Raw genomic sequence first — 20853 nt, forward strand, 5'->3', positions numbered from 1 at the left:
TCCTCTCAGGCACAGACTCAGTAGGGCGCACTGCCTCGGATAGGTGGCTGGCCTGAATAATAAAATGCGATTAAGAAAAAAAGTCACACAATAAACGAGCAGTTATCAGTAGCATTTTGTATGCATACGCTACAAGCAGTAAACAGTCCTTTCCGCTTTCTGAGCAGGCTTCTCCATAGACACCTAGATGTAAGCTGCGAGGCCCCCGAGCAGGAAGTGGCGTTGTGTTTTGGCTGCACGTGTTACCACCTCACAGCATGGAGGAGCACGTCGAGTTAGTTATCGGCTGCTACGAGCAGATATTGTTTGGTTACCGAGTGACCCCGGGAGGAGAGGTTTGTAGTTTCTGTCCTCGGTACTTACCGTAATGTGCTTGGCTGTCATGGTTACAGGCTGCATGTGAGCTCCATATGTGGTTGTCAGTGTTACTGGAGCTTGTACCTAACAGCAGACCTTACATCCCCCTATGTGGCATCCCAAAGCCCATCTAACACTATAGGGTCACTCCTGTTCCCCCTTGGGCAGTATTCCTACCTCAGGGTGCCCCCACAACCTTGCTGTTGCCACAGAGCACGCACACTGAGAAAATCTGATGCGTGTCTTAGGACTCATTCAGACGACCGCTAATTGCAGATCCGCAAATCACGGATACAGGTCCGTGTGCGTTGCGCAATTGGCCGGCACTATGATAGAGAATGCCTATTCTTGTCCAAGAATAGGACTTGCTCTATCTTTTTTGCTGGGCCATGGAATGGAACATCGGATGCGGACAGCACATGCAAAATTGTGGAACGGATGCAAACTTATTCATACGGTCGTGTGAATGAGCCCATACAGCGACATACATCTTGCATGGTAAAAAACAGAACTGTGCTTTTGCTGTGATCCACTGTATACTGATGGATCCCTGCCTAGAAAATTATGGACGCGTCCGCACCTGTTCCACAATTTTGCGGACACATTAATTTCAATGTGGCCGCAAAAGATGCGGACAGCACACAGTGTTCTGCGGCCCCGGAAAAAAAGATAGAACATTTCCTATTCTTGTCAGCAAATGTGGACAAAAATAGGCAGTTTTTATGATAGTACTGACCATGCGCGGTCCGCAGATTGTGGAGCACACATGTGCCAGCATCTGTGTTTTGCGCATCCACAAAACACTACGGTCGTCTGAATAAGCCCTAATGGTCAGGGTTGCCAACCGTCCAGAAATTTCTGGACAGTCTGTAAAAGAAGGTGACTTTTTTTTCCCCGTGTCCGTGATTTTTTTTTTTTGAGGCGAATGACACTTGACCGGATTATTCTGGTGATAATCATCATCGATTTTCAGCTCCCAGTAAATGCTGGTAATGAGTTATCAGTATGATGAGTTATAGACGTGTATTACTTATAATCTAAATAATTCATTACGGTTTTCCAATTTGTCCGTAAAAAATGTTGGATGTCTGTGATTTTTGGTTAAGTTGTCCAGAAAAAAGAAAAATTCTGGTTGGCAACCCTGTTAAGGGTACGGGTACACGATGACTGCTGTCGCGGCCAGGATCGCAGAGTAAGGGTGATCCCATAGAAATGAGTGGGATTGCTGTGCGAGGCGCAAAAAATCCGACACTGCTGGATTTTCTAGCAACACTACAATGCCTTAAAGGAAACCTGTCACCATGATTTTGTGCATAGAGCTGGGGACATGGGCTGCTAGATGGCCGCTAGCACATCTGCAGTACCCAGGTCCCATAGCTCTCTGCGATTTTATTGTGTTAAAAAACAGTTTTAAGTGATATGCAAATTACCTGATATGTGTCCTGTAGCCGGAGATGAGTCAAGCGGAAAGGAGCCCAGCACCGCCCCGCGTCCTCCGAATCTCCTCCTTGCCGGATGACGTCACAGAGCTGGAGCGCCGAAATCTCGCGATGCGCGAGCTAGCATCATGTTCATTCCCTGTACTGGCATCAGCACAGGGAACGAACTACGCATGCGCTAGCTCATGCATCGCGAGATTTCGGCGCATCATGTTCATTCCCTGTACTGGCATCAGCACAGGGAACGAACTACGCATGCGCTAGCTCGCACATCGCGAGATTTCGGCGCTCCAGCTCTGTGACGTCATCCGGCAAGGAGGAGATTCGGAGGACGCGGGGCGGTGCTGGGCTCCTTTCCGCTTGACTCATCTCCGGCTACAGGACACATATCAGGTAATTTGCATATCACTCAAAACAGTTTTTTAACACAATAAAAGCACACAGAGCTATGGGGACTGGGTATTGTAGATGTGCTAGCGGCCATCTAGCAGCCCATGTCCCCAGCTCTATGCGCAAAATCATGGTGACAGGTTTCCTTTAAATCTCTTTTGGATCACCATTAGGCCTCATGCACATGACCGTTGTGTGCATCCGTGGCCGTTGTGCCGCTTTCAGGTTTTTTTTTCGCGGACCCATTGACTTTCAATGGGTCCGTGGAAAAATCGAAAAATGCACAGTTTTTCAGCCGAGACCGTGATCCGTGTATCCTGTCCGTCAAAAAAATATGACTTGTCCTATTTTTTGGACTGACAACGGTTCACGGACCCATTCAAGTCAATGGGTCTGTGAAAGAACACGGATGCACACAAGATTGGCATCCGTGTCCGTAGGTTACTTTCATACAGACGGCTCCCCCTCACTAGTGGAGGAGACTGCTGCTATTACATGTAGCGATCTCCTCTCATCCTGCCAATAAACTCTTCCAGTTACTTCCTTCAAGAAGGCGCTGCAGGAACCTTCAGACTAAGGCCCTTTTCACACGGGCGAGATTTTCGCGCGGGTGCAATGCGTGAGGTGAACACATTGCACCCGCACTGAATCCGGACCTATTTATTTCTATGGGGCTGTGCACATGAGCGGTGATTTTCACACGTCACTTGTGCTTTGCGTGAAAATCGCCGCAAGCTCTATTTTGTGCATTTTTTACGCAACGCAGGCCTCATAGAAGTGAATGGGGCTGCTTGAAAATCGCAAGCAAGTTCGGATGCGGTGCGATTTTCACGCATGGTTGCTAAGATAAAAGTAATTACTGTATTATTGTCCCTTTATAACAAGCAGAATGCTTAGTAGAAGGTCAGTTGAGGGTTAAAAAAATAAATAAAAATTAACTTGCCTCCTCCAATTGATTGCGTAGCTGCCGGTCTCCTGTTCTTTCTTCAGGACCTGTCAAAGGACCTGTGGTGACATCAGGGTGCTCATCACATGATTGTCACCATGTGATGAGCTCAGTGACGTCACCATAGGTCCCTTGACAGGTCCCGAAGAAAGAACAGGAGACCGGCAGCTACGCGATCAATTGGAGGCGGCAAGTTAATTTTTATTAATTTTTTTAACCCTCAATTGACCTTATACTAAGCATTCTGTAATAAAGAATGCTATTATTTTCCCTTATAACCATGTTATAAGGGAAAATAATAACATTTACAGAATACTGAACCCAAACCTGAATTTCTGTGAAGCGGTTCGGGTCTGGGTACCAAACATCCCAATGCATTCTGAACGGATAAGGATCCGTTCAGAATGCATAAATTTGGCTGCGTTTGGTCTCTGTTGCGTTTTTTAGGCGGTCACTAAAACGCAGCTTGCAGCATTTTGGTGTCCGCCTGACGAAGGAGAGCCAAACGGATCCGTCCTGACTTACAATGTAAGTCAATGGGAATGGATCCGTTTTTCATTGACACAATATGGTGCAATTAAAAACAGATCCGTCCCCCATTGACTTTCAATGTAATTCAGGACGGATCCGTTTTGACTTAGACTTTTTTGAGGAATGAGTAATGCAAACAGATCTGTTATTAATGGATACAAGCGTTTGCATTATCGGTGCGGATCCGTCTGTGCAGATACAAGACGGATCCGCACCGAACGCCAGTGTGAAAGTAGCCTAACCCGAACTTCAGTGAAGAAGTCCGGTTTCGGGTCTGGTTACCACAGTCAGTTTTTTATCATGCGTGTGCAAAACGCATTGCATCCGGACCTAATCTGAACACGCTCGGCTGCAAGGGGCCTAAAACCAGCAGGTTTAGGAACAGTTTCCTCCCCACCGCTGTCACCCTACTGAACTCAGTCGCCCGCTAAAGCCTTTCATCCACACTCCCTTAACCCTCTACACTCATCCTCCCTCCATCCCTTCCTATGACCATGGTCATTCATTCTCAACATCCACGGTGTGTTCACATTGGTTACTGCTCTAGTTGGGTCATAGCATAAGTCTCTGCTATAGAACGTACTTACACTACAGTCTGCCCATAGCGCTACTCTTTCACTCTGTGGTCACAGCGCAGCCGTGTAACTTGGTCACAGCGCAGCCGTATAGTAATATAGTACAGTTTATCTGTGTGTGTGTGTGTGTATAATATATATACACACATACATTACCCCTTATGGTAATCATTTATACAGCGCCTACATATTACACAGAGGTTATCGTCCCTCTCCTTACTGGGACTAACAGTCCGATTCCTGTGCACATGTTGCCCTTTGTTGTATTAGAACCCAGTACTGCATGGCACCAGCGCTAACCAATTGATCATAATACATTTTCCTCCGTTCTCTCTATGTAGCAATGGACGGCCACAACAGATTTTACCAATCATGCCCACACAGCTTGTTTATCCGTGGTAGCTGTTAATAACAGATTTGTCGCCACCGGAAGCAAAGATGAAACCATTCAGATCTATGATATGAAGAAGAAGGTTGAACATGGTGCCTTACTACATCACAATGGTATGTTAACCACCTCATTACTGGAGTGTTTTACAGGGGTTGTGATAACTGTCTGACTGCTGGGAGCCCTGAGTGAACGGAGGGATGGTTACACATGCACACGTTCACTCCTTGGGGCTGAGGCTATCTCCAGCAGTCCCATAGAGATGAGTGCTTTTTGGCTCCTTGCCTGAAGGTTTTTTATTTATTTATTTTTCCACTTTTTTTTTTTTTTTTGCTTCTTTTATTATTTATTTAGGGGAATTTCTACACAAACCATAAAAATGGTCTTGTCTGTATAGTGAAATTGACATTTTCTGCCTTCGGCACAGTGCTCCCGTTCTTAGACATGGCCACTGATAGAGGGGCATGTGGACATGCAGCAGATTACTGCAGACTGAACAGTAACAATGGTAGGGACATATACACACTGGGCATATATAAATATGCACCTCATCTTTGGGGGCTATCCTGAGCAGTGTAGGCTGTGGGTATAATTAGCTGAAAGAATAAAATAGATCATTAAACAGGTTATCCGATTTCATAGGGAAATTGGACAACCCATGGCATCTGCCAGAAATCCTGTGCTGCTGCTCCAGTTCTCCCGGCTGGGCTCTATTTACTCGGCTTCAGCGGTGATGCCACGTCAACATGTGACCCCTGCAGCCAGTCACTGGCCTCAGTGGTGCACCCGACAAGGCCATTGATTGACTGCAGCAGACACCTGTTGTCACCTCTGCAGCCAGGTAACTAAAGCTTGGCCGGGAGAACCAGAGTAGTGGCACGGGATCTGTCGGGTAAGAACTTACCTGTTTGTAGGAGGATCCTCCTAAAACCAGACAACCACTTTAATGCCAATGTTACTAACAACATGGTATTTTACAGACTCTTTATAAATGCCATTTATGGGAATTCCACTTAAAAGGAATGGAACCTGGAAGTTCCCGGAGTTGTGCTCTTGTTCTTATTTATTTATGATCCATTGTGTGGAAGTGGAAGCTCACAGTCTTCTTCCTGCACTGTGTGTGCTCTGAATCCACACTTCCTGGTGACAGTGACGTTCAGAGCTGTGGCCACCGCAGTGATCCAGGAGCTGACCCAACTCTTGCACCAGAGGTGCCTAGCGTTAGGCACATGTGCTATTCGGGGAAACAGTTATTTTCCATGAAGCTATAGACACAGAATATCGGCGACGGGCTCATTGCAGATGTTCACTGTAATACCTTCTGGTCCTGCTGGAAGCGTTGTTTGCAGAGGTAAATGACAGTAATATATAGCACCTTCAGGTGCCGCCAAACATGACACTACCATGTTTTAAAGGGCATCTGTCAGCAGATTTGTACCTAGGACACTGGCTTGTTACATGTGCACTTGACAGCTGAAGGCATCTGTGTTGGTCCCATGTTCATATGTGTCCCCATTGCTGAGAAAAATGAAGTTTTAATATATGTAAATGAGCCTCTAGGAGCAATGAGGGCGTTGCTGTTACTCCTAGAGGCTCAGCAACCGCTGCACCCAATCCACTTTGATTGACAGGGCCAGGTGTTATGACATTTAGGCTTTATTCACACAGTCAGTGTTTGGTCAGTGATTTCCATCAGTGATTGTGAGCCAAAACCAGGAGTGGATCCTACACAGACATAAGGTAGTAGGGAAAGATCTGCACCTTTTCTGTGTTTTGGACCCGCATTTGGTTTTGGCTCAAAATCACTGATGGAAATCACTGACCAAACACTGACTGTGTGAATAAGGCCTTACACTGCCTAGTCCTGTCAAAGTGCAGAGAGAGCTGAGCCTTTAGGTGTAATGGCAACGCCCTCGTTGCTCCTAGAGGCTCATTTGCAAATATTAAAACCTAATTTTTCTCAGTAATGCGGACACATATGAACATGGGACCAACACAGATGCCTTCAGCTGTCAAGTGCACATGTAACAGGTGAGCCAGTGTCATAAGTACAAATCTGCTGACAGATGCCCTCTACATAGGCTAATAGACACCATCCTGGGTGTTCACAGTACACCACATTGCTGAAGTGTAATAGTATCTCTTTGGAGGTTCTTCACTTATATTAGGGAATGTATTTTCGCAGATTGGGTCCATTTTTTAATCTGTAATTACTCTGTTTTTGGTAGAGAATTAATCATATTTTAGTCATTTCATTGACTTTGGGTTAAAATGATTCCAATATGGATCCCTCGGAACATGCTGTGTACTGAAAAATACCCGCTGTGCGCATAAAAGGACTCTGCGTTTTTCCACTGCAGGATTTGCGGCAGCCCACTATGAAAACTCGCAATGTTTCTGCAGCAGAATTCGCCGCATGCTCTCAACCCCTCGTGGATTCTTTTCCTCCACCTGTGGATGCGGATATTAACCCCTGTCCACACATCGTGTACTGCGAATTGCACATTGGAACGTGGCCTAGAGAAAAATAACGGCAGGGAGGTAAACTCCTGTGGAAGTCTATTGTGCAGCTTCCTATCCAGGAGTCTTTTACTATGGATTACAAAATGTGGCTGTATAGATGGATTTTCAGTCTTCATCCAGTCATTCCCTCCCATGTCCTGGACTGTTGAATCTTTAATAAACCAGCCACTTATGGGAAGCCCCGTGGGGTGTATGCCGCTCATTAGTGTCCTGTACTCCTGACGTTAGTCGGTTAATTGCGAACATGTCGGTAAAGTCTGTGCAGCTTCTGTGGAAGAAAAAACTCTTAGGATGTGGTTTTTATATGGCCGTAAAGTAGCTATTAGGATCAGGGAGTAAACAAGGCATCTAATGGATCATAATGGCTTAGTTTATATCTTTTTATTACATTTTCATGCGCAGGGGTCAGTAATTTTGATGGTTCTCTGGTTTTCTAGTGAGGCCACACCAACTAGAATTACATTTTTATTAATCAGCAATTATTGTTCATAGAGCAAATGTTTCTGAAGGGGACTGTGCAGCGCTGTGTACATGAGGTCTTACCTGGCCACAGCTGGAAGACTGCATGGAGAACACGGCTCTCATCCACATTTTAGGATAATCCAGCCCAAAATGAGCTTTACAGGTTTGATAAAACATGTATTTCAGTAATATATTTGACTAATTACAATAGTCAAATCATCGGGAGCACTAAGAAATTTTCATCCTAAGATCTGAAAATCTCTGTACCGTCCCTCATGATATCAGGGCTATACACATTAGATGAACGTCAAGCTGGACCCCCTCTTACCATCCAGTGTGTATAGATGTGTCCTGAATCTCACCTGATGGCAGATGTTGGGGAGAAAGAGAAGGATTGGGTAGAGGGGTCCGTCCGCACGTTCCTCCCTTCTCCTCACTGAGAACAATCCTTAATTTGTTCTAACTGGAACAAACCTTTATCCACTATTCCTGCGGTCAGACCACCACTCATTTAAAAAAAATGAGGGTCCCGTGCCATTGCTGTTCCATTGAAGCTCCATGGCACTGATGGAAATAGCTGAGTGCTGGAATCTGTTGTCTCTGGCAAACCAATAGAGATGAATGGAGCTGTGCGTGCTCGACCTGCCACTCCACTGATACTGGGGCATAGGAGACCCATTCTTGTGTTATAGGGTATGACTAGGGATGAGCAAATCGACTTTGGATGAAACATCCGAAGTCGGTTTGCATAAAACTTAGTTTGAATACTGTACTTAGCGAGCGCTCCGTACAGTATTAGAATGTATTGGCACAGATGAGCCGAAGTTATTACTTCGGGTAATAACTTAAAAAAATTTCTACTGTAAAAAAACATTTCCCAAACTCGGGTTTGGTTCTAAGGTACCACTTGGAAGTCATCGGAGTCAATTCGCTTATCCCTAGGTATGACTTATTTTAAATGGAATACCCCTTTAAAGTTTCGTCCACACGGATTCTATACGGAATTATGGGTGGAACATTTGCATTTTCCGGCATTGAGTTCCGTCACAGGGGCTCAATATCGGAAATAAACTGATCAGTTTTATGCTAATGCATTCTGAATGGAGAGCAATCCGTTCAGGATGCATCAGTTCAGTCCCTCTTACATTTTTTTGCCAGAGAAAATACCACCGTTTTCTCTCTGGCCCAAAATCCTGAACAAATGTCGGATATGGCACTAATTTCCATTGAAACGCATTAATGCCGGATCCAGCCCCAAGGGTACCGGCAAAACTAATGCATGCGCAGACCTTTTAAAAATGAGCAAAAAATAAATACCGGATCCTTTTTTCCAGATTGACAACCGGAAAGACAGATCAGGTATTGCAATGCATTTGTGAGACTGCTCTGCGTCCGGATCCGTCTCATAAATGCATCAGTTTGCGTCCGGATTTCCGGCGAGGGAACTGCCTGTCGGAATCCTCTGCCGCAAGTGTGAAAATACCCTAACAATAACAGCAAAGTTTATTCTACTGACCTCAGGCTGTGTAAAAAAGATGGGTGTGGAAATGTGGTGCAGAATTTAAATCCACAGAGTGCCAATTTATGCCAAATCTGCATGTAACACATTCTTTTTACATCCTCTATGGACTAATAAATCTAGTGTTTATTAAAGGGGTTGGCCACTTTCTGGCTACTTGTGACCAATGTGTATGTAAGATGACTATACAGCGATTGCTAACATAGTTTTGTTGATGCTATATTTCATAAGATTTGCCCAACAAGGGGGCATGGCTCGTTTGTGTGCTGTCCACACAAAGGTCCTGTCTGTGGCCACCGATGGAGGGTCATGTGACCAGGCAGATCACCTCTGTGATGTCTCCTCCATTCTAACACACTGCACCTGCAGTAAACTCCCAACAGTACAAGTGTGGATGGCAGGTGCAGTGTGTTTGAATGGAGGAGACATCACATGGAGGTGATCTGATGGTCACATGACCCTCCTTCAGCAGCCATCTTATAGACAAGACCTCTGTGTGTGGACAGCACAATAGACTTGGCAAACAAGGGGGAATACCTTATAAAATATAGAAAATGGTGCAGAATTTCAGCAAAGGCTATATTAATAAGTGCCATATAGTCATCTTATAAACACATTGGTCAAAAGTGGCCGGCCCCTTTAATTACAGTTTGACCAGATCTTGGCAACATGTGATCTTTGGGTTTCATGTGTTTCTTTTATGCCTGGTCTGAAAATTTGGAAGAGCACATTACTTTTATAATTTTTTTTATAATTTTTTTTAACACTAGGTAGCATCACATGCCTGGAGTTCTTTGGCAGAACACACCTATTAAGTGGGGCTGAGGATGGATTGATGTGTGTGTGGAATACCAAAAAGTGGGAATGCCAGCAGACATTCAGAGCTCACAAGTGAGTTACAATTGGTGCTTGATTTAAAATTTTTTTTTTTTTTGCTCTTTTGCATACATGAGAATACAATCCTTAGAGCCTTATAATAATTTGGAAAGGTACCTGGCCGCAGTTGGATGTATTAGGTCAAAGTGCCCATGCCAGACATTTTGTAAGGCCCTTTTACCATCACCCCATGTTTACCGAGTGTGAAAAACAAGTCATTTAGAAAAACTGAAATGTCTTTCAAATGGAAAGGGGTTTCTCATCTTACAATATGGCTGGGATATGCCACCAATGTCAAACAGATACGAGTCCACCTCTGGGACCCACATCTATCTCCAGACCCTCCGAAGTGAGTGGAGAACAGCCACGCATGCGCACTTGCTGTCCTTTAATTTCTATCGGACTGACAAAAAATGGCCAAGCACTGGCTCGGCTTTCCCTGGCAGTCGCAAGTAAATGAAGCAGTGGCTGCACATGGGCTGTGTGCTCTCTTAAAATTTTTAGGGAATTTCCGAAAATAGTTGTGCCTGCTCGCTCAGATATTTTCGGAACTCCCATACAAATGGGCAGTGTGCTGTCCTTCACTTTCGTAGGCAAATTCTGGAGATGGGTGCTAGTCCCACCTCTGACACCAACACCTATCTTTTGATGGCATATCCTAGTGATATGCCATCAAGGTCTGACGTGTCCAACCCCTTTAAGGCATTGTGAGCTACAGGTCCAGATCTAGTGGTTGCCTAGCAAGGCTCCTAAGAATATAGTGGGTCATTTACTATCAGAAATACGCCTATAATAGGCGTATTTCTGGCGCAGATTGAGTCGCACACAATCTGTGCCTGCGCCATAAGTTACAGATTGTGTCTGGTGGGGAAGGGGTCGGACCAGTAGGCCCATCTCATTCATCATGTTGTACTCCTGTTTAAGACCTCATGCACACGACTGTTTTTCGGGTCCGCACCTGAGCCGCGGTTTTTGCGACTCGGGTGCGGACCCATTCACTTCCATGGGGCAGCAAAAGATGCGGACAGCACTCCGTGTGCTGTCCGCATTCGTTGCTCCATTCCGAGGCCCCGCAAAAAAAAAATATAGAGTGTGCTATTCTTGTTTATTTTGCGGACAAGAATAGGCCAATGGGCCGTCCGTTCCGTTCCGCAAATTGCGGAAGGCACACGGGTGGCTTCCGTTTTTTGCGGATCCGCGGTTTGCAGACCGCAAAGAACAGCACGATTGTGTGCATGTAGCCTTAGGCATACAAAATGATCTAAATGTAAGCCAGAAAGGAAGCTGTCTTACATTTAGAACTGGCGCTGCATGCGCTGAAGTTATGGAGAGGCCAGCGTCTCTTCATAACTTTGGCGGAACCGGCACATGGGTTTATTAAGACCGGCGCCTAAAACTCCATAATATTTAGAGTAGCTTTGTAACCTAAAAATTAAAGGGGTATTCCAACCCTCACAGATCACATTGGTCAGAACCCCATGATCTAACAGGTACAGGGAAGGTTGTTTTACTTTTCTCACAATTTAATTTACTGAAGCTGTGAATTGCTTCAGTTGTATAAGACGCACTTTATTTCTTTTTCAGGGGTCATGTTTTGTCTCTTTCAATTCATCCATCTGGAAAGCTAGCATTATCGGTCGGCACAGATAAAACCTTAAGGTGAGTATGTCCTATTCAAAGAAAGCATAAGCTGTATGAAGGCTATCCAGAAATTGTAATCCACTGTGAATGTTCATTAGCTTTATCTTATATCTTGAATGTATGTTAATTGTATTGGCACAGGCTGTGTAACCTTTTCAGTCCCTGCCATCCACGCCAATAATCCTGGAGTAGGTAGCAGAGACTTGGCACAGACTGTGTGCCAGATCACAGCGCACTGACTGGCCTGGCTACTGCTGTAACGGCCAGAACTAGAGTTAACTCCGATCCCGGCCTTTTAACTCAACTCATGCGGTCAATAGTGACTGCAGCATTTTGGCCGTTAGACAGAGGTATGAGGCTCCCTGTTACCATCTGCCCCTCACGAATGCAATCGCTGGGTACTGATGCATTGTCATGGCAGCCAGGGGTCTACAAGACCTGCCGTAACTGTATGTTCTACTACAGACACAGCCTAATAGACAGCCTGTCCAGTAACAGGCTATAGTGGTAATGCTCTCTGACCCCCATCTTTAGTTATAATACCCCTTTTAACGTGGCTGAAAGCTTCAATGATGTGTGAGTTAGTGCCTGATGTATGAGGTGATATTGTACTACATCTGCATGTTTTTCCCTAGTCACCCACTCTATACAATCTTCCTAGAATGGCTTTTAACACAGTTGCATTTTTACAGGGATTTTCCCATGCCACCACTTTATGATCAGCAGCATTCCTGAGAATGTAAGGGATGCATTTTTGGCTGCGTCCAGTTTCAGGTTTTCCGTGCGCAGCAATGCAATGGTCACCCAACTGTGCAGGCGACTGCAGCGTACCCCGTTTACTTGTGGGGCTGTTCTGCAGTTCCCCACACAGTAGATGGCTATGAAGTGGATGCAACTTTAGACTAAGGCTTGGTGATTTTGCATGTCCAACTGAGAGCTGCCATTTGCGCCGGATCTCCAAAACGGAGATGTGAACGCAGCCTTACTTGGCACTGTAGTTCCACATTACCACAGATCCGTCTTGGTCTGTAATCAGTGGGGCCTTAACACCATTTACTCCAGTCGTCATGAACACGCTGAAGAACTGCAGGTGATACTACTTGTGCAATATGGCTTGCCTTAGATGGTGAATCCTAGAGCTATGAAGAAGTATCATCTGTGGTTCTTCTTGTTTAACAATGTGCATCCATTAGAACGTTGGACACACAGAACATGTCACTTAAAGCACTTTGGGAAAATTTCACTTTGCTTAACCCTAAGGATACCGGAGGTTTTTTCGTTTTTGCGTTTTCATTTTTCTTCCCTATCTTTGGCCATACATTTTTTTTATTTCTGTTCACATCTGAGGGCTTTTTTTGCTGGACTTTTTAATGCCACCGTTAATTATGGCATAAAATGTAGTGGGAAGCAGTAAAAAAAAAAAAAAAACTCTCTAAATGGGGTGGAATTGGAGCAAAAACGCAATTCCTCCACCGTTTTATGCGTTTTGTTTCCCCATTCCCTTTATTCTCTTGGTCAGTACGATTACAACAATACCCCATATGTGTAGGTTTTCTATGTCTAAATAGTGTAAAAATACATTAAAACTTTGATATAAAGAAAAATATATTTTTACATCACCATATTCTGACCTTTTAAAACTTTTTTATACTTATGTCTTCTGAGCTGTTTATGGACTAATTTTTTGCGCGACAATCCGTAGTTTTTATTGATAACAATTTGGAGTGTGCATGACTTTTTGATCACATTTTATTATATTTGTTTGGGTAAGAGAAGCAATGAAAAAATGGCAAATAGGCTATTTTGACCCTTTTTTCCGTTATGCCATTCGCTGCTGTGATACCCATGATGTTTAAATTATTGTTATTTAGGTATTTTTTTTAACTATACGGTAAAGGGGGGTGATTTAAACTTTTATATGCATTTTTTAAAATATATTTTGAAACCTTTTTTTTACATTTTTAGTGATTTTGAAGCTCGTATATGAGCCAATAAACTGTTTTTTTTTTTCATTTTTCTACTATCAGGGATTTTTAAAATGGGTTTTGGACTGAAAATTGCTTATTTCTTATCTTGGCCTGCCACCTGGTGGACAAAATAATAATTGCAGCATGAACACTATTAGCCTCGTCAGCGAGGCTGATAGTATTCAGCTCAACTACCGATGCTCCCATTGGCCGCAGGGGGTGTCGGTAGGAAGGCTGGAAACGCAAGCTTCCAGTTTTTTGCCCATTTAGATGCCATGATCTCACTTGATCATGGCATCTAAAGCCTTTAATTACCGCGATCGGCATAATTGCCGGTCACTGTAATTATCCGCAGGTCTCTGCTGTTTGAAACAGCAGAGACCTGCTGGCTATGACGCCCGCTGCATGTGCGAGCGGGCGCCATGTACATTGCTGGAGCGATAGGCAAACATGTACGGCAATAGTAGCGAACTGGTTAAAGAGGACCTTTCACCACTCCTGACATACTTGTTTTAAAGGGAGTCTGTCACCAGATTTTGACCTTATAGACCGCTTACATAGTGCTCTAGCATAGCAGTCTATGATTCTAATGGTACCTTTGATGTTTTCTTGTGAAGTTCCCCCAAGGCAAAAACTGACTTTTATTCATATGTAAATTAGGGCTTGCAAGTGCCCAGGGGTGGCGTTCACCTCTTTGGTGCCCAGGCTGTTCTACCTCTTTTTGTCATATATCCGCCACAGTCGCTTCCTTTGCCCGCCTCGCTCTTCCTTTGCGTCCTCCTTCACTGCAGCGAGATCCCGCGCCTGCGCTATCCATAGTTTTGCTGGGGCATGTGCACTGCGATGCCCATTGTGGGCACGGCATCGCAGTAGCTACTGCGCATGCGCCGGCCAGCGGCGAGGGGGCGGACCAGAGACACCCACAAGGGGCATCGCAGTGCGCATGCCCCGGCCAAGCAATGGAGAGCGCAGGTGCGGGATCTCGCTGCAGAGAACTTTAGAAGGAGGCCGCAAAGGAAGAGCGGGGCGGGCAGAGGAAGTGGCTGGGACGGGGATATGACGAAAAGAGGCAGAACAGCCTGGGCACCAACGAGGTGAACGCCGCCCCTGGGCACTTGCGAGCCCTAATTTAAAAGTCAGTTTTTGCCTTGGGGGGAACTTCACAAGAAAACATCAAAGGTACCATTAGAATCATAGACTGCTATGCTAGAGCGCTATGTAAGCAGTCTATAAGGTCAAAATATGGTGACAGACTCCCTTTAATAGCTTCATGCATTCCCCATGTAATAACATTTCGGAAGCATCTATTCTTACGGCTCTGTTTATTTCTACTCGAAGGTATGAATTAATAGCGTTTTAGCCTTCAGTAAGGGTACAGATGGGTGGTAACCAGTTGGGGGGGGTGTACCTGCACAGACTGACTCTATTCAATCAGTGCTGCCATTTTCAGACTGTGCAGGTACACCCCCTCAACTGTTTACCACCCCTCTGTACCCTTACTAATGGCAATTCATTCATAACTTCTGGTGCAAATAATAAAGAAATGGCACAACACAGAGCCATAAGAATAGATGTTCCAGAATTGTTATTGCATGAAGCTTTTAAAATAGGCATGTCGGGAGTGGTGACAGATCCTCTTTAAAGGGATTCTCCAGTAGTGATTTTAAATGGCCATCAGCAACCTGTCCTAGAATGTGAGCAGAATTGGTTGCCACCACTTAGAGCTGTCTAGAGGGGTGAAGGAGCAGGGCCTCATTACACTGCTCTACAATAGGTGGTAAAGATGTGATCCTGCCTATGATATGCTATTATGGCTGAGTAGCCTCACAGGAACGCTCACCAATGTGTAGGACAGTATATTCAAGTGGCCCAGCAGTTCGGCAAGTGGAGCAACCAGTCCTACTCCTACTCTAGGGCAGGTTGCCATTTTTAATCATTCCTAGAGAACCCCTTTAATTGGAAAATACACTGTGAGGCAGAAGTCTGGTTACACCCTTTTAACTGGTATAATTAGAAAATTGACTTGGTGCTGAAGGAAACATTTTTGGCCCTCTTTTTTTAAATCAGGTTTTTCCAATGGGAAGGGGGTCATGTAATATATCTTCTTGGCTAGAATTTACTCAGAAACCAAGTTAGTTTCGACTTATCTTTACCTCTTTAGAAGAGGACCTTTCACCAAAAATGTATAGAAACGGTTACATTACCTAACAGTGTAGCCCCCAGTGATGTATTTCCGATTATTTTTTCAGAGGAGCCCCCCTTTCGTCCGCTGTGGTCTCTGGTAGTTCTGGTGCCTCATATGCTAATGAGGAGATTCGGTTAGAGTAGGCGGTGACTAGAATTTGTACAGGGCGCGGTTTCCTTCTCCCTGGTTAAGAGCGCATCCAATCAGTGCGCCTTGCTCTTAGCTAGGGAGAAGGAGCTCAAGTTCTCGCGAGATTAGTGTGCTTTTACACATCCCGAGGCGTGCGCTATCTTGGAGTCCCCGGCGGAGAGGATCACCGGCGGCAGCAACCTGTTAGTAAGTATGAAAACTTACTGACAGGATACTGCCTATGCCGCCGCTGCAAATTCTAGTCGCCGTGTACTCGAACCGAATCGCCTCATTAGCATATGAGGCGCCAGAACTACCGGAGACCACAGTGGACGAAAGGGGGGGCTCCTCTGAAAAAATAATAATCGGAAATACATCACTGGGGGCTGCACTGTTAGGTAATGTAACTGTTTCTATACATGTTTTTTGGTGAAAGGTCCTCTTTAAGTAATGGCGACTATGTTAAGCACAGTGTAAGTTAATATGTTGATATTATTTCTTTACTGTCTGATTGATAAGTCATGTTAGAAGAGGGAAAGTGGAGAGGGGCATGTGATCCACAGATCATACAGCTGAAGCTTAACTTGTTTTCTTTTATATAGGACCTGGAACCTTGTTGAGGGCCGTTCAGCCTTTATTAAAAACATAAAGCAAAGTAAGTCCTCTAAATCTTACTCGTTCATATGCAAAACAATTTATTAAAGGGGTATACCAGCTAAAGCATCTATTGGCAATGGTCTGGTGCCCCCAGCAATCATACATTAATCACATATCCTATAAATAGGTGTTAAAGGGTTTGTCCAGTCTTAGGAGCCGATAACCCCAATGGTATGAACCTGTATCCAACTGAAAAAGATTTGCTTATCTGTCTGCTGTCCCACTATTGCTGATGCCTGATGCCCCATTCCCGCTGGGCTGGAAGCGGCTTAGTCTTATGACCGCTGTAGCCAATAACTGCCCTCAGTAGCCACATGTGCTAGAATCGCACGTCATTGCTAGTGACGTGCCTTTCTTGCGCATGTGACTGCCAACAGCGATCACGTGACTAAGTCGCTTCTAGTCTCGTGGGAAATGGACAGTGGCGCAGGACACAGGTTCTAACCATTGGGGTTGTCGGCTCTAGGCTGCATTTGAGTTAGGGATACCCCTTTATCTTTGCTTTTCTAATATTGTGACTCAAATGTAATTATCATTCTTACGGTGAAAGAGAGAAATATATATATTTACATATTATACCAGTAAGCAAGTGTGCTATTGTAGAGACACGTATTGACTGATTTTTTGCCTGCAGTGGTTACTTCTCATATTTAAAGAGGATCTTTCACCACTCCTGACATTTAATAGCTACATATATTCCCCATATAATAACAATTGCATAACATAACGAGCCATAAAAATAAATGTTCCAAAATTGTTACTACATGGGGAATGCCTAAAGCTATTAAAACAGGCATGTCAGGGGAGGTGAAAGGTCCTCTTTAGGCGCTGTGCAAGCAGATAGTAAGTGTGTAATAGCTATAACATAAAGGACTTTAAGGCCTCGTTCACACTTCAGTGTTTGGTCAGTGATTTCCATCAGTGATTTGTGAGCCAAAACCAGAAGTGGAGCCTCCACAGACATGAGTTAGAAGGGAAAGATCTGCTCCTGTTCTGTGTTTAGAGTTGCACCTGGTTTTGGCTCACAAATCACTGATGGAAATCACTGACCAAACACTGAAGTGTGAACGAGGCCTAACAATGTTCTGAGTCAGGTCACACGCAATGATCCTGTTGGGGTGGGTTCAGACATGGTGTTGCTGCAAAAATCAATATAAGCATACTTACCTGTTGAATCTCTCTTAGCCCAATCGCTGGTCCTACTCCCTGTCTTTGTTTTCAGGGCTGCAGAGATTACATCACATGACAGTCCTTGACTTCTGCAGCCAATCGCTGTCCCCCGAGGTAAACTCGAGTCCAGTTATTGGCTGCAGTAGTCAAAATGTTAACATGGTGTAAGCTCTGCAGCCCTGTAGACAAATGCTGGAGGGCAACATTGGATCGTTGAGCAGTTCAATATTTGAGATGCATATTTAGTTCTTTTAAACTGCACCTGGCATGCGCCCCACTTTTTCCTACTTGGACACCCCTTTAAGTGTGAGCACAGATTATGCTTAGCTGTCATACAGTAAGTGTAAGGCTGTATTAACATCACATTTTTGTCCCACTTTTATGCCTCTTAAAACCTTTAATTTGTGGCCGGCTATCATTTCAATAAAAAATAAATAAAAAAACTATGATCAGAAAATAAAAAATAGAAGATCAGTAGGCATCATTTGGCATCCTCTTCTGGATTTGGTTAAAAAAAAAATTGCATGGAAAAACTTCCTCATATTTCCAAAAAATCTGTTAGTGAAACCACCCTAATAGTGGATTAATTCATCGGTATTATGTTGCATTTTTCAACACTTTTGTGTATTTTACGTTTGCGTTTTTTGGTTAACCAAAAATCATGCCGAAAATGCACACAGGCGTTTTTTGCCTTAGGGTACTTTCACAATTGCGTTTTTCTTTTCCGGCGCTGAGTTCCATCCTAAGGGCTCAAATCCGGAAAAGAACTGATCAGTTTTATCCCCATGCATTCTGAATAGAGAGCAATCCGTTCAGGATGTCTTCAGTACTGTCTTTTTAACTGATCAGGCTTTTCAGAAAACCGTAGCATGTTGTATTTTTACCTCCGGCCAAAAATCCAGAACACTTTGACTGAACGCCGGATCCGGCCTTTTTCCTATTGACTTACATTAATGCCGGATCCGCGCCGTGTGTTCCATCAAACCGGATCCGGCTTTTGCTTGTTAAACCCGAAAAAAGTTTGTGATCAAAATCCTGATCAGGTTTCAAATGTTTTCACACGTTTTTCCGGATCCGGCGGGCAGTTCCGGCGACGGAATTGCACGCCGGATTCAAACAACGCTAGTGTGAAAGTAGCCTTAGTGTGTTTTACATTTGTTTTTATTTATTTAGATTTTTAACTCAACCCCCCCCCCCCTTTTTTTTTTTTTTTTTTTTTTTTTTTTCCCCCACCACCATCCACAAAATGCCACTGAAAAAAATCCATAAAAACACTTGAAGGATGGGAAAAACCCAGTTTGTATGGCGTTTTTTCAATGCACTAAACGTGCTAGGCATAATTTGTGAATGGGCTCTAATGCGACAGATGGAAAGAACCAGTCTTGCGATTCATTTAGTTTTTGGACTAACCCCATTTATGTCCTGAGATCCACTTCCTGTAATGTCTTGCCTCTCCCGACCTTTCCACTTATCTTAAGTTTTACTTCTAAAACCATCTTGATGTCATTGCTTTTACTTCTGCTCCCCACGAGTTTTCCCCTCACCCCAGGACAGCACCCATGCGACTAGGACCCTCCCCATCCAGGACAGGAAACCTAAAGAGATAAAATGGTTCACACCCCCACCACACCTCAGTTCAGGTTTCCTGTCCTCTGCATAGGAGGTACCTGTGGAGTTCCCTCTTTTTTTATTTTTATTTTTTTTATTTTTGCGGTTCCCACCTCGGGGGACTGCGGAAGGTCCAGGTCTACAACACTGTAACAGGACCTATCCCTGGCGCCATAAGTCTCCTGGGGGAGTCATCGCCTAAGTCTGTCCTGCTTCCTGCCTCCTCCCAAGCCTCATTGGGGAGCCGCTGTGACTGTGTTCAGGCGACTCCCGGTCCATAGTAGTGCGGTGGCCGGCGTCCCACTTCCACAATGGCGGAGAGTGCTCCCGATGCGCTCCGCGCATGCACGCTGGTGCGGCTTCTTCCGGCAGCGCTGACCGGAAGGGGGAGGGCTCACCTGCCTCATGGATTAGCCGTTTTTTGGACCTGGTGTTAAAAGGAGCCGAGGCACGTAACAAGTCGGCAGCAGGAGGGGACAGCCAGCCTTGGTGCGTACACAGTGCTGTGCAGGATCTGGAGCCTGGTGATGCCGGACACGCCGATCCCTTGGTACCCTCGAGGCCCACAAGCCCGGTATTGGACCTGAGGAGTGGGGAAGCTTGACGCTATGAATTGATCTTCTAGTAATAATAAATGTGGGTGTTTGTTTTTTGTTTTTTTTGTTTTTTTGTAGGTAGCAAAAATGCCTAAGAAATCTTCCCGCAAAACTAAAACATAAAGAATGTGGACGATGTAGAGTAGCGTTGTCAGCTTCATATGCTAAACCTCTATGTCAAGCTAGTATAGATAAGTTAGTCATGGAAGAATCCCATAGCTTATCTAAAACTATTAAGGCCTTGATACGTTCTGAAGTTAAGTCTTCCTTTAAATCCTTCAGTCGGGGCCGTCCAAAATCACCAGAACGGCGTACCTATAACATGGACTCTGATTATGATCTTTCTAGGGAAGACAAAGACATAGAATCAGGTCAGGATTTATCTTCTGATTTTATGTCTTCAGATGAGGATTCAGCTGGGAAAGTGCTATTTTCACCTGAAAATACCGAGCCTTTGTTAAAAGCCATAAAAACCACAATGCAATTAGAGGACGTAAAACAGCCTAAACCTATTGCTGACCAGGTTTTTGAGGGCCTTGGCCCTACATGCCATAGTTTTCTCCGTTCATAAGAACATAGAAGCACTGATTAAAAAAGAATGGAAAAACCCTGACAGAATTTTTTTTATACCGAATTCTGTTAACACGTTGCCGACCTAGGACAAGAATGATCGTCCTAACTGGCTGGTACTTAACGCACTAGGACGAGCATTCTCGTTGGGGTTTACCGGCTGCCCCACACACGCTACCGCGATCAGCAGCAAGGACCCTGCTGTATCTGCTAGCGTCAGTGAAAACACAGATGCCGGCGGATTAACCCCCTGTATGCCATGGATCCCTGTGCTGCGGTGATGTGGACTGGAAGGCTGCTATGAAAAAAAATTAGCCCCTAGAT

General features: G+C 44.6%; 1 protein-coding gene across 1 annotated transcript in view; it reads left to right on the forward strand.

The window, feature by feature from the left end:
- Positions 1–210: 210 nt before the first annotated feature.
- The window catches only part of PAK1IP1 (PAK1 interacting protein 1), a 35764-nt gene continuing 15121 nt past the window's right edge, over positions 211–20853 (forward strand). Inside the window, exons 1-5 of the mRNA XM_044293824.1 lie at positions 211–335; positions 4580–4742; positions 9901–10021; positions 11591–11665; positions 16531–16583. Of these exons, the coding sequence (XP_044149759.1) occupies positions 258–335; positions 4580–4742; positions 9901–10021; positions 11591–11665; positions 16531–16583 (490 nt within the window). The 5' untranslated portion in view covers positions 211–257. The remainder of the gene's footprint in view (positions 336–4579; positions 4743–9900; positions 10022–11590; positions 11666–16530; positions 16584–20853) is intronic.

This window comes from Bufo gargarizans, chromosome 5 (assembly GCF_014858855.1).
Source record: "Bufo gargarizans isolate SCDJY-AF-19 chromosome 5, ASM1485885v1, whole genome shotgun sequence".
NCBI lineage: Eukaryota > Metazoa > Chordata > Amphibia > Anura > Bufonidae > Bufo > Bufo gargarizans.